Here is a 14,644-nt window from a genome sequence, read left to right as displayed (position 1 = left end):
AGTAGGTGAGTGAAAAAATTAAAAAGAAAATTGGAAAATTTCTTGAAAGAATTGATAATGGAAACACAACTTACTGGCTGGGAGTGGTGGCTCATTCCAGCACTTTAGCAAGCTGATGTGGAATGATCATTTGAGCCCAGGAGTTTGACACCAGCCTGGGGTCTGTAGTGAGAACTTTTCTTTACAAAAAGTTTTAAAAGTAGCCAGGTATGGTGGTGCATGCCTTTAGTCCCAGGTCCTTGGGAGGCTGAGACAGGAGGATTGCTTGAACCCAGGAGGAGGAGGTTGCAGTGAGCAAGATTGTGCCACTGTACTGCAGCCTGGGCAACAGAGGGAGATGCTGTCTCAAAAAAACAAAGAAAACACAACATACCAAAACCTATGGGATACAGTAAAAGTATTACTAAGAGGAAAGTTTATGTAGCTATAAATGCCTGCATCCAGAAAGAAAGAAAACTTCAAATAAATACCCTAATGATGCATTTTGCAAGAGCAAACCAAACCCAAAATTAGTAGAAGAAAAGAAATAATAAAGATCAGAGCAGAAGTAAATGAAATAGAAATGAAGACAATATAAAAGATCAGAGAAACAAAAAGTTGTTTTTTGAAATCATAAAATTGATAAACCTTTAGCCAGACTAAGAAAAAAAGAAGACCTAAATAAATAAAATCAGAGATGAAAAAGGAGACGTGTTGTAAGTGGTATAGATGAAATTCAAAGGATCATTAGTGGGTACATTGAGCAACTATATGCCAATAAACTGCAAAATGTAGAGGAAATGGATACATTTTTAGACACATACAACCTACCAAGATTGAACCATGATGTTCAAAACCTGAACAGACCAATGACAAATAATGAAATTGAATCTGTAATAAAAAGTCTTCCAGTAAAGAAAAGCCTGGGACCCAGGGGCTTCACTGTTGAATTCTACCAAATATTTAAAGTATAACTAATACCAATTGTACTGAAACGATTCCAAAAAATAAAGCAGGAGGGAAAATTTCAAACTCATTCTAGGAGGCCAGTATTACTCTGATACCAAAACCAGATAAAGGCAGCAAAAAAAGAAAACGGCAGGCCATCATGTCTCATGAATATTGATGGAAAAATTACCAACAAAATGCTAGCAAACTGAATCAGCAATTCATTAAAAAGATCATTCATCATGACTAAGTGGGATTTATCCCAGGGATGCAAGAATGGTTCAATGTATGCAAATCAGTCAGTGTGATACATCATAACAGAATGAAGGACAAAAGTTATATGATCATTTCAACTGATGCTGAAAAAGCAGTTGATAAAATTCAACATCCCTTCATGATAAAAATGCTCAAAAAATTGTGTATAGAAGGTACGTATCTCAACATAATAAAAGTGATATACAGCAGATCCATAGCTAGTATCATACTGAATGGGCAAAAACTGAAAGCCTTTTTTGTAAGATTGGGAACACAAGAAAGATGCCTACTTTCACCACTGTTACTCAACATAGTACTGGAAGTCCTAGCTAGAGCAGTCAGAGAAGTGAGAGAAATAAAGTGCCCCTAGATTGGAAATGAAGAAGTCAAAATATCCTTGTTTGCAGATGATATAATCTTATATTTGGAAAAACCTGAAGACTCCACCAAAAAACTATTAGAACTGACAAATACAGTAAAGTTGCAGGATACAAATTCAACATAAAAATATCAGTAGCATTTCTACTGTTGTTTCCAACAACAGTCTGAAAAAGAAAAGCAATCCTATTTGCAATAACCACAAATAAAGTTACATACCTAGGAATTAACCAAAGAAGTGAAAGATCTCTACAATGAAAAGGATAAAACACTGATGAAAGAAATCGAAGAGGACACAAAAAAATGGAAGGACATTCTATGTTCATATATTGGAAGAATCAGTGTTGTTAAAATGTTCATATTACAAAAAGCAATACAGTTGCTACCAAAATACCATTGTCATTCTTCACAGAAATAGAAAAAACCATTTGAAATGTTTTATGGAGCCAGAAGAAACTCAGAATGACCAATGCTGTTGAGCAAAAAGAACAAAATTGGAGGAATCCTATTACCTGACTTCAGATTATACTGTAGAGCTGTAGTAACCGAACAACATGGCACTGGCATGAAAACAGACACATAGACCCATGGAACAGAATAGAGACCTCAGAAACAAATTGATACACCTACAGTGCATTTTTTACAGTGGCGCCAAAAACACACATTGGGGTAAAGATAATCTCTTCAATAAATGGTGCTGGGAAAACTGGATATCGGTATGCAGAGGAATGAAACTAAACCTCTATTTCTCACCATATACAACAATCGAATAAAAATGAATTAAGACTTAAATTTAAGTGCTCAACTGTGAGACTGCTACAAGAAAACATTGAAGAAACTCCCCACTTTATGTGGACAAAAATTTATTGAGTAAAACCCCATAAGCACAGGCAGCCAAAGCAAAAATGGACAAATGGATCACATCAAGTTAAAAGCTTCGGCTCAGCAAAGGATACAATTAACAAAGTGAAGAGACAACCCACAGAATGGGAGAAAATATTTGCAAACTACTTGTCTGACGGGATTAATAACCAGAATATATAAGGAGCTGAAATAACTATATAGAAAAAAATCTAATCTGATTTAAAAATGGCCAAAATATCTGAAGAGACATTTCCTAAAAGACATACAAATGGCAAACACGCATATGAAAAGGTGCTCAACGTCATTGATCCTCAGAGAAATACAAATAAAAATTACAATGAAATATCGTCTCACCCCAGTAAAAAATGCTTTTATCCAAAAGACAGGCAATAACAAATGCTGGTGAGGATGTGGGGAAAAGGAAACCCTCATACACTGTTGGTGGCAATGCAAATTAGTACAACTACTATGGAGAATAGTTTGGAGGTTCCTCAACAAACTAAAAATAGAACTACCATAATCCAGCAATCGCACTGCTGCAGATCTACCCAAAGAGATATATCATAGAGATAGCTGCACTTCCATGTTTGTTGCAGCACTGTTCACAAAGGCAAGATTTGGAAGCAGCCTAAGTGTCCATTAATAGATGAATGGATAAAGAAAATGTGGTACATATACACAATGGAGTACTGTTTAGCCATAAAACAGAATTAGATTCTGTGATTTGTGACAACATGGATGGAACTGGAGGTCGTTATGTTAAGTGTAATAAGCTAGGCACAGAAAGACAAACTTCACGTATTCTCACTTATTTGTAGGAGCTAAAAATTAAAATAATTGAACTCATGGAGATAGAGAGTAGAAGGATGGTTACTAGAGGGTGTAATAAGTATTAGAGCAGTGGTGGGGGAAGTGGGGATGGTTAATGGGCACAAAAACATGTTGGAAAGAATGAATAAGACCTAGTATTTGAAAGCACAGCAGGGCAACTATAGTCAATAATAATTAAATTGTACATTTTAAAGTAACTAAAAGAGTGTAGTTGTATTTTTTGTAACAAAAAGGATAAATACTTGAGGGGATGGGCTCACCATTTAACATGATGTGATTTCCACGTTGCAGTACTGTATCAAAGTATTATATATCTTATGTACCCCATAAATATATATACCTACTATGTACCCACAAAATTTAAAAATAAAAAAATTTAATAGATAATGGGCAAAACATTTGAAAACACACTTCACAAAAGATGTTATAAAATATTTTGGATTTTGATCTGGAGAAACGTTTTGAAAACATAAGACTTTTCAGTATAAAAAAGATGAATATATTTTACTATATGAATATTAAAAATAAAAGGCATCTTAAAGTGAAGGCAAGTTATAAAGTTTGTATAAAATATTATGTGTTCACAAAGTATAAAATTAATAAAGAATTGTTTTTAAGTAGAGAACAACTGATTAGTACAACTAATATAAAGCAACCTGGCCTGAAAATAAAAATATTTTATTTTTATTTGTATATGTATATCTCCATATATGTGTTTTGTATATTTGTATGTATTTATTTGAAGGCATTGGAAAGATAACATGATTGTGAAGTAGTATGGGACCAAGATCTCAGAAAAAAGTATACACCTAGAATGGTGATCCTGGTATTTGGTTCTCCCTTTTCTCCTGGTGTGTCTTTGAGTTTCTGAGGAGGTAGCTGAGAGACTGAGAGGGAGAGTAGAACTGTGCAGATTTATTAGGTTGAGGATGAAAATATTGTTTAGGATCTGCCCAGAAGAGCTATTGGTTGGGACCTTGAAGGACTACTCCCTAAGAGTAAAGGTATAAATCATAAAATGTTCAACCTCTCCTCACAGAGATTAAAGTTTCACACCACATCTCAGTCCCTGATTGGATTAAGGTGATGCAGGATTACTAGTGCACCGAGCCTAACTCTGCTTACCAGAAGTGAAAGTAAATCTTTTGAGAAAGGTGTCAGTCACAACCTCACATTAAATCTGTGGTTATCCACATACATAGCCTGGCACTCAGTTCAGTGTAACCAGTATATGAACTAACAAAACAACATGATGGAAGAACAAGAGAGTCAACCAACAAAGGAAATGGTACCTGGATAAGAAAATTATCTGACACAGACTTTAATATATTCAAGTCATAAAGACTAAATTTAAAATTTTAGCAGAAAATTGAAAATTAAGAAAAGAACTGGTGGGAAATTTAGAATTGACAAATATAACAACAAAAATTAGGAATTTGATGGATTTAGATTTGGATAATATAAGAAAATAGAGCCAATTGCTAAGAAAAGGATGGAAAATACAGAAAAGAGCATAAGAGAAATAGATGATACGTTCAGAAAGTCTAATATATGTATTATGTAATTGATGTCCTAGAAGGAGGAAAATGGAGAGTCAAGTAAGGACAGGTAATGGCTGAGAATTTTTCAAATGTAACAGAGAGATATCAAACAACAAATTCATTAAGCCCTGTAATTAGGACAGGATAAATACTTTACAGTGAAAACAATACCATAGCACATTATTTGAGAAGTCTGAAAGCCCAAGATATAATCTTAAAAGCAACCAGTGAGAAAAAGTTTAACCACTCTTAAAAAAGCAACAGAAAACATAGCAGCTCATTTCTCATTGGAAACAGTTGAAACCAAAAGACAGTAGGATATGCTGAAACAGAGAAACTACCCTCCTCTAGGATGCTGTGCTCAGAAAAATAGATAAAAGTAAAATTAACACATTTCAAATGTAATATATAACCATCTGACACACTGAAAGTAGTTTTTTTCCTGATGAAAAGATTGCAGGCTCAAATGCTAACTTGTAGATGAAGTATTGAATAAAGAACACGTTAGATAATTTTAAATTAATTTTTACCGTATACTACAAAGCACTTTTTCATATTTCAGACTGATTTCTTATTTAAAACCTTTCTTTAAATAGGATTTTCACATTAAAGCATCCAGGTTTTTTTGTTTGTTTGTTTGTTTTTGTGGTCTGGAGTAGAAAATCTTGCATATATAAAGCTTCAACATTAGCTAAAATAAATTCCTTTTTGTGTAGAATGACATGATTGTAAATATTAACTGCATTTCACAAATACGTGGATTTGAAATACTTCTCAGTATTTGAGTCATTTACAAACTGTGTTAACTGAGACCTGGAGACCATCTAAATGAAAATCCTGAGTAGAATAGTATTCAAGGTAGGCTTTGGGGACAGTTCCCCCAAATGTTACACTATTTCAGTAGTATTGGTACCCATGAATAATACAACTTGTTTTAAAAATGAGTTTTATTGTGTATATATCAGGTATACTACATGATGTTATGAGATACATGTAGATAGTCAAAATGGTTACTATAGTGAAGCAAATAAACATTTCTATCATTTCACATAGTTACGCTTTTTTGTGTGTATGGGATATAATACAAATTTTTCATTTTGTGTATGTTCACATGGAATTATTAAGGGAGAAGGAAATGTCAAGAAAGAAGAAATTGTGATTTAAAATTCAATTTGGGTTCTATATTACTGTGCCATCAAAAATATTTAAGGTGATCCTTTTAGGTGTTTACATATGTTTGACTCTTTGGATTCAACAGCAGTGGTAATTCTTTGAAGAAATACTTATTGAGGCCAGGCATAGTGGCTCATGCCTATAATCCCAGTACTTCGGAGAGCTGAGACAGGAGGATTACTTGAGACCGGGAGCTCATGACCAGCCTGGGCAACATAGGAAGACCTCTGTCTCTATAAAAAAAATTAGCCAGGCGTGGTGATACATGCTTATAGTCCCAGCTACTTGGGAAGTTTAGGCGGGAGGATTGTTTGAGCCCAGGAGTTTAAGGCTGCATTGAGCTGTGATCATGCCACTGCAGTCCAGCCTGGGTAACAGAGCGAGACTCTCAAAAGAAATACTTGGTGGGTGCGGTGGCTCATGCCTGTAATCCTAGCACTTTGGGAGGCCAAGGAGGGCGGATCATGAGGTCAGGAGATCGAGACCATCCTGGCTAACATGGTGAAACCCTGTCTCTTCTAAAAATTCGAAAACAAAATTAGCCAGGCGTGGTGGCGGGCACCTGTAGTCCCAGCTACTCCTGAGGCAGAGACGGGAGAATGGCGTGAACCCGGGAGGCGGAGCTTGCAGTGAGCCAAGATCGCGCCACTGCACTCCAGCCTGGGCGACAGAGTGAGACGCTTGTCTCAAAAAAAAAAAAAAAAAAAAAAAAAATAGTGTGTACTTTTTGCTGCCAAGTCTTTGTTAGGTGGTAGCATTACAGTGAGGATCAAACAGAGATAATTTCTTCTTTCCAGAACTTACATTCTAGTGGGTGATGTGGGATGTGGACAGAAATTAAATAATCCCACAAATAAATGTAAGGTTGCACTATGTAAGAGACATTGGTATATGGTTCTGTGGAGTGGTATAATGGATAAATTGACCTTCTCGAAGTCTAAAGGAAGAAGGAAGCCATTAACAAGATCAGAATAGGTAGTGTCAGCATGTGCAAAGACTGTGGCAGGAGATAGACTGTGTGTTGGAGGATTGGAAAGAAAGCGTGTATAGCTGTACCACAGACAGCTAGAGTTGGGTAACATAACAGGGTTTCTTTGTGAAGTAATATGGAATGAGAAAAGCTGCATAGTTAAGTAGAGGCTGTGCAATGTTGATATTTGGGGGAGCATGTAAAGAAGATTGGGCTTAATCTTTAGAGCAATAGGAAGTCATTGAAATACATTATTGAGGTGGATGACATATTCAAATTTGCAGTTTGAAAAGATTGCAGTATGGAGAAGAGATCTAAGGCCATTAGTGGCTATTGGTTGATTAAATTGATTTTACTACAGTATTCTAGATAAGAAGTAATGGTAGCTTGGGCTAGAGTGGTGGAGCCAGAGATAATGGGTAGATACCTTAGGTATTTAAGAGATAAACTTGACAGAACTGGATGGTAGATGGGTATTAGATGTGAGGTAGAGAAGATATCAAAGTATTATAAGCTATTACACAACTCGCTTTAGATTTAAATGAATACATACTAAAATATATGTTTTGAAAATGTTTAGGCCGGGCGCGGTGGCTCAAGCCTGTAATCCCAGCACTTTGGGAGACCGAGATGGGCGGATCATGAGGTCAGGAGATTGAGACCATCCTGGCTAACACGGTGAAACCCCGTCTCTACTAAGAAATACAAAAACTAGCCGGGCGAGGTGGCGGGCGCCTGTAGTCCCAGCTACTCGGGAGGCTGAGGCAGGAGAATGGCGTGGACCCGGGAGGCGGAGCTTGCAGTGAGCTGAGATCTGGCCACTGCACTCCAGCCTGGGCGACAGAGCAAGACTCCGTCTCAAAAAAAAAAAAAAAAAAAAAAAAAAGAAAATGTTTAAAAGTTAAGGAGTTCCTTGAATAGATAGTAAATTATCTATATGGAGAAGGTTATGAGACAAAGTGATTTTAGGAACTTTTAATGACAGCAGAAATACCTATGGTGTTATATAAAGCAGAGTAAGAAATTGTTTATAGTATGTATTCTTAATTAGATAAAATGATAGTATTAAAGCATGCTAATTATCAAAAATGACTCTTTTTGATGTATAGATACCTCAAGAAGAACATGCTGCTAATGGTCCAGAACTCCTGAGGAAAAAACGTACAACTTCAGCTGAAAAAAATACTTGTCAGCTTTATATTCAGACTGATCATTTGTTTTTTAAATATTACGGAACACGAGAAGCTGTGATTGCTCAGGTATTTCTGATTATGCACTGTTTTAGTAGTCCCCGTATTGTTTTATAATACCTTTTCTTTCCTTTAAAAATTTAAGTTAGTATATTCTCTTTTTGGGAAAAAGTATGCATTTTCAGTTGTGACGTGATAAAATGTGTAAGATAAGTACATGGATAACTGAAAGACGAGTTGGGATATTTTAGTGTCAAAAGACAGGGGTAAGACAATGATTTCCTGAAGGAGATGATGACACTGAAGTTTAGCTTTGGAAAGGGAGTTGAATTTTCATTTGTGGTCTTAAAGGACGGAAAGATGGAGGAATCCTTCCAACTGGAAGTATTTAATTATATTCTGTATTTTTACTGTATGTAGCACTTTCTTAGTTACATTATTATTTGCACTTGTGTCTTCTCAACCCTCATTAAAGTATAAGTATTTTGCGGGTACCCTTCAAAATGTCCTTCGTGTTGAAGGTACCCAGTAAGAATTTGATGAATGAACTTTTGACTGAAAGGATTTGAAATGGATAAGATGGAGGTACCACTAGTATAAATGATTCATTTTGGTGGTGAGGATGAACTTATTTTTAAACATGTGTAAAAGCTGGGTGGTTCTTCCCTTAGGATTTTGAAAATGTGAAACTAGAGCTTGAGGGAAGGGTTGCCTTGAGAGATTGAATGTGGAAAGAATGAAACCAAAGGAGAAGAAATTGGAGCTATCTGTATATGGTGAATAGGTTGAGGAAGAGAAGCTAGTGAGGAAAAACGTAATAGTTAATGAGGTAGGAGATTTTCTAGGATTTACCAAGGAAGAAATACATTTCAAGACAAAAATAGCATGAATTTATAATGAGCCCTATGAGCACAGCTAGGAATTTCATTAGCAGTGTTTGGCAGCCTGGGCTACCTTTGAAGTGATTATTGTTAATGCTTTTACTTGACCATCTTGTTTTATGTTTTTACAGTTTCTTTGAAAATAACTTTGAGAGTATATATATATGTTTTTACACAAATCGTAGCAAGAGTATTTTTTGTAAATGAAGTTAGGAAGGTTGTCTACAGAGTGGTTTAGAAGCTAGAAAGTTTAGTTGGGGGTCAGCTAGGTAAACGGATGCTTTTGGGTTTATCATCGTTTATCTCCTTGTAGAATTTAGCAAAATCTGAATGTATATTTATTATATTTGTATTATCTCCCTCTTTTCTTCCCCTACTAAAGTAAGCCTCTGTAAATTTATAGGGACCTTCTGTATTTTGTTCACCACTATATCCCCATTGCCTAAAACAGTGCCAAGAATATAGAAAGTGGTCAACAAAGCTTACAGAATGTGTACTAGCGCAGCAATAGAAGGATTAAAGTCAGGGAATGACTGTGTGTTCTGAACTGTCAGGGAAGTTCTTATAAAAATGTTTGAGCTGAGTCCGAAGGATAAATAGAGAAAGATATTCCAGGCATAGGATGTACGTGAAAAGGAATGAACGTGTGACATTGTAGGATTGGATTGAGGAAACAAAACTTTTATGTGACTGAAACAAGAGTGTATGTTTGGGCCGGTTGTGGTGACTCATGCCTGTAATGCCAGCACTTTGGGAGGCCGAGGTGGGTGGATCACTTGAGGTCAGGAGTTCGAGACCAGACTGGGCAACATAGTAAAACCTGTCTCTACTAAAAATACAAAAATTAGCTGGGCATGGTGGTAGGCGCCTGTAATCCCAGCTATTTGGGAGGCTGAGGCAGGGGGATCACTTGAATCTGGGAGGCAGAGGTTGCAGTGAGCCAAGATTGCAGCACTGCACTCTAGCCTGGGCAACAGAGCAAGACTCTGTCTCCAAAAAAAGAAACAAAAAAACAAGTGGGCATGTTTGTTGTTGGCCAGAGGAGTCTGGAAAATAAAATAGAATCTCCCCTGTCAGCGCAACTCACTAATCTTTTTCATGTTTCTGTCCAGTATATAATGTTGACATTTTAAAATGTGAATGTGGTGGGACATGAATAATTATTGATTTTGAAAATGGAAATTTATAATCTTTTTCATCTTTCAACATTGCCTCTAAAATGTTCTGTTTTTTAAATCATAGATATCCAGTCATGTTAAAGCGATTGATACAATTTACCAGACCACAGACTTCTCCGGGATCCGTAACATCAGTTTCATGGTGAAACGCATAAGAGTAAGGAACTTAAATAGTTAAAAACACTTAAAAAGTGCAACAATCCAGACCATGTTTACACACACACAAAAAAGCTTGCTTTTAATTTTATCTTTATGAATTAAATAATTTAAATTAAATTGTATCTGTTGATGCAGTTTTTTACTCCTGGCGTTTACACATGTACACACACACAGATACTTGGGTTTATGATTTAAGAATTAAATGTATAAGGTCTTAATCCGGACTACAATAGAGGTAAAGTGTGTTTTCAGTCTGTCTGATTAACATATTATTAAGAAAGCTCTGACTCTTCAATAACTACGGATATAGTACTTGACTTTTTCCCCCTAACATTATCCCTCAGTTTCCTAAAATTTGCTTTGTGCAATATTTTTCACTGTGTGTTCCATTTGGTGTTCTAGGGGAAAAAGAGGATAAATACAGTGTTTAAATAAAATTGGAAGTTGGAAAAACCCTTAATACTATAATCTTCTTGAAAATTCACAACTCACAGTAACATATATCAAGTTTTGAGAAGTCTTCAGGAAAGAAACCCATATTTTTCTAAATTTTTGACCATGAAACTTTTTTTTAGAAAAAATATATTAACATGAACAGATTCCAAAATACTTTAGGCATTTTGAGAAAAGCTGATCCAGAGCCATAGGGTCACATAGTATTAGTTTTAATGTTATAAATTACAGGTAAATAAATAAATTACTGACAAATTTAGGCTATTTTTTCAAAAAATTTCTGAATATTCTAAATATATATGTATAGCTTTTTAAGAAACAGTATTTATATACTAAATAAACAACCGAACTTAAAAAAATCATCCTTTCACAAAAGTATTTGCCGCAGGGTTCCTTAATATTTATGCTTTCCTAGTTTTCTTCAAATATGGTTAGATAAAATGTCTATACTAGAAAATTTTAGTATATACATTCAGCCACATAGCTGTAGGTAGTCCTTAAATTTAGAAGTAGTATGATTAAATCTTAAATTGAATTTTCTTAAGGTGAAATATGATTTACTGATTTACAGTATAAGAATTGTTCATAATTAATTGCTTTCATGTATTCTGTGAGCAATATAAATCCTTAAATGAGCAAGTAACAATGATAAGAAGTATTAAGTGTTGCTGTTTAGTAGGCAGAGCAATAAAATGCAAGTAATGAAAAGTAGAGAACACCTCAACACATTTTAGTGATGCCCTTTGAGGAAAATGATTTGTATTATGAAGAAATGCATGTGTATAAGTAAATAATGTGGTAGTTGGTTGTTTTTAGACCTTAACTCTTATTAAAACTTTAGTAAAGTTTTATCTGTTGAAGTTTGTTCACAACCTATTAATTTAAAATTTATATTCTGTCAGCAAATATTAATAAGCCATTTAAATAATAGGTAATTACAATTTAGATGCAATTTTTTCTTTTTTTTTCGAGAAGGAGTATCACTCTGTCACCCAAGCTGGAGTTCAATGGCGCAGTCTTGGCTCACTGCAGCCTCTGCCTTCCAGTTTCAAGCGATTCTCCCACCTTAGCCTCCCAAGTAGCTGGGATTACAGGGATTACAGGCACCCGCCATCATGCCTGGCTAATTTTGTATTTTTGTAGATACAGGGTTTCATCATGTTGGCCAGGCTGGTCTTGAACTCCTGACCTCAGGTGATCCGCCCGCCTTGGCCTCCCAAAGTGCTGGGATTACAGGTATGAGCCACCGTGCCTGGCCTTAGATGCCATTTTTATTTATATCCAGTATTAGAAAATTACTAGAAAATTTTGTTTTTATATTTAGTGGGAGAAAGCCATCTACAGCATGTCTTCAAGCATGGAGTATCTGTAAAATACAGTGTGTTTGCTTTTGAATTTTTTTAGTGTTAAATGGCTGTAACTGATTGTTTTTGGTTAATTGTTAATAGATAAACCAGATGTTCTAAAATCTATTCTTAAGCAGTTGCCCTCAATGGTGTTTTTGCCTTCCTGCTTCTGAGCCTCTTGGTTTTACTGGAGAGTACGGGTCATAAAGAGACCTGTAATTCTTGTTGTATCAACCATTATGTGATCCTCTTATTGCCAACATTTTCAAATAGACTGAGGTTTGCCTTTCAGTAAAAACATTTACTTTCATATTGTAATGTCTTAGCTTACCTGGGGAAAGCCAAATTGTTCTAGGACTTCATAGGAGACAGACAGGTCTCTGAAAGGATGCAGGGGCTAATAAATAAAAGCTTTTGTTTAATAGAAGTCTGGTATTGGAACAGATTATTCAGATTCCGAAGGAGGAACCTGTGGTAGGAGTATAGTAGCTAAGTGTCAAAAGAAACATTCTGAAATAACTCAGTTTGAAATAGTAAAAGAAGTGAATTTGAATTAGAAAGCAAAATTCTTGCCCACAATCAGGAAAAAAAAAATAAATTTGCAGTTAGTTTGGTTTGGCCCATGTGACTCTCTAGGCAAGGAAAACCAGGAAAATGATTTGTCTGCTGAACTGACAGTCTTGGGTTTGATACCTATTTTATATTCTAGTAATTAGCTAAAGTACAGGGTTTTATATCCTTGTAGGTGTCACCATATGTAGGAGATTAGGACTAAAGGAGACTTGTTCAGATAATTAAATTTGAGAAACTATACTTCCTTTACTGAGCTTCTGAAAGCAAAACTTGTTTTTTCTTCCCAAGTGTTCAGTGTTCAGGAATCTGGTGAATACTTGCTCAGAAGTATAACATCTTCAATTTTAATTTCCCTACCTAGCCTTTCTTTTTTATTTGTTTTTATTGTTTTGCCTTCTGTGATCAGCTCAGGGATGTGGGCAGTGGGAACAACCTTAGAAGCCTTAATTCAGGCCTGATTTCCATGGGAGCATATTGTCCAGGTATATGCAGAAGAAGGTGAGCAGACATTTACACTAAAGCTCTGCTAACATTAATTACTTACTAAATTATTGTTTTGAATTTTAGATCAATACAACTGCTGATGAGAAGGACCCTACAAATCCTTTCCGTTTCCCAAATATTGGTGTGGAGAAGTTTCTGGAACTGAATTCTGAGCAGAATCATGATGACTACTGTTTGGCCTATGTCTTCACAGACCGAGATTTTGATGATGGCGTACTTGGTCTGGCTTGGGTTGGAGCACCTTCAGGTAGTTTATCATATTAAATATGTCTTAACTTACTACTTGAAACAAAGAGGAGTTTTCAGGGAATGTTGAATTTTCAAATTATAGGAGAAAGTGATGCCTTACAATATCTTAATTTATGCTACTTGAGTTAGGCAAGACTCATAAGCATAATGGAAAAGGCATAATAGATGAAGGAGCTTTTCATTTTGAAATGCATATAGGGAAATATCCTGATTCCTGACATTTGAATAGACCAAATGAAATAAATAATTTTGTGAGAAAAAGTGGTAATTCTGAAACCCAAAGGGAAATTTTATTTTTCCACAATAAAGTTAATAAATGTTATATATTTCCCCAAAATAGGGTACTTAGAATGAAAAGAGGAAAACTGAGTCTTGCTCTCTCTTCTGTAGTGAGATAAAGAGCAGAGAAATCCTCATCAAGAGTGGCAAGTAGAAAGAAAAGAAAGCCTACCTTTATTATTTTATTTCTAGCCTTTATTCGAATAAAAGGGAAGCACTGCATGAAAGAGATGTAGGCAGGAAGTCCCTGGTACCCACAGCTCCATTGACATCATCACCTGGGTTCATACTCTGCTGAGTTTCTGCCTTAGCTATGAAAGCTATTGTCATTGATAATGTTGGGATGGGACAATACCCTTCCCATTACAGTGGGGGTGGAGTGTCGTGGAGGAGCTGTGATTTACTGTATAAATTCAGTTTCCTAGTTTAGAAATCCAAATTTATTAATTGAAAGATGAGTGGAAAGGACCCCAGGCTCTTTGAATATAAATTGTGCCAAGTAGAGTTTAATCAATAGTATATTATCTTCTGAGCTATATACAACAAATTCTCCTTCTGATAATTCATTTCTATGTTTTTAAAAAAAAAAACAACTTCTGCTTTATCCAGAGTAATAGAAACTTTTGTATTCCTATTCTTATTAGTTTATTCTTTGATTTGTTTTGTATATTTTAAGATCTTAAGTAGTTCTTTATTTTCCTTAATTTATATTTTTCTCCTTTTTTAAAAGTCATTATTTTAAGTCAATATTTTTACAATTGCCATAGCTTCTTTGTTTTTCTTCTATGTTTTAAAGTGTACTCAATTTCATGATGTCATTTTAAAGTACAAGTTTATGTCATGGGCTGCATATTAATAGTGTAGTACTTTTGGATATTTGTCTTTTATGATAA

The 14,644-nt window shown here is 35.3% G+C and overlaps 1 protein-coding gene across 1 annotated transcript in view; it reads left to right on the top strand.

Moving 5' to 3' along the window:
• The window catches only part of ADAM10 (ADAM metallopeptidase domain 10), a 159,415-nt gene that overhangs the window by 101,700 nt on the left and 43,071 nt on the right, over positions 1-14,644 (top strand). Inside the window, exons 6-8 of the mRNA XM_050796813.1 lie at positions 8,049-8,198; positions 10,253-10,345; positions 13,287-13,470. Coding sequence (XP_050652770.1) covers positions 8,049-8,198; positions 10,253-10,345; positions 13,287-13,470 — 427 coding nt within the window. The remainder of the gene's footprint in view (positions 1-8,048; positions 8,199-10,252; positions 10,346-13,286; positions 13,471-14,644) is intronic.

The sequence above is a fragment of the Macaca thibetana genome, chromosome 7, assembly GCF_024542745.1.
Source record: "Macaca thibetana thibetana isolate TM-01 chromosome 7, ASM2454274v1, whole genome shotgun sequence".
NCBI lineage: Eukaryota > Metazoa > Chordata > Mammalia > Primates > Cercopithecidae > Macaca > Macaca thibetana.
The sequence above is the reverse complement of the archived record's forward strand: the minus strand, read 5'-3'. Positions and strand labels throughout refer to the sequence as shown.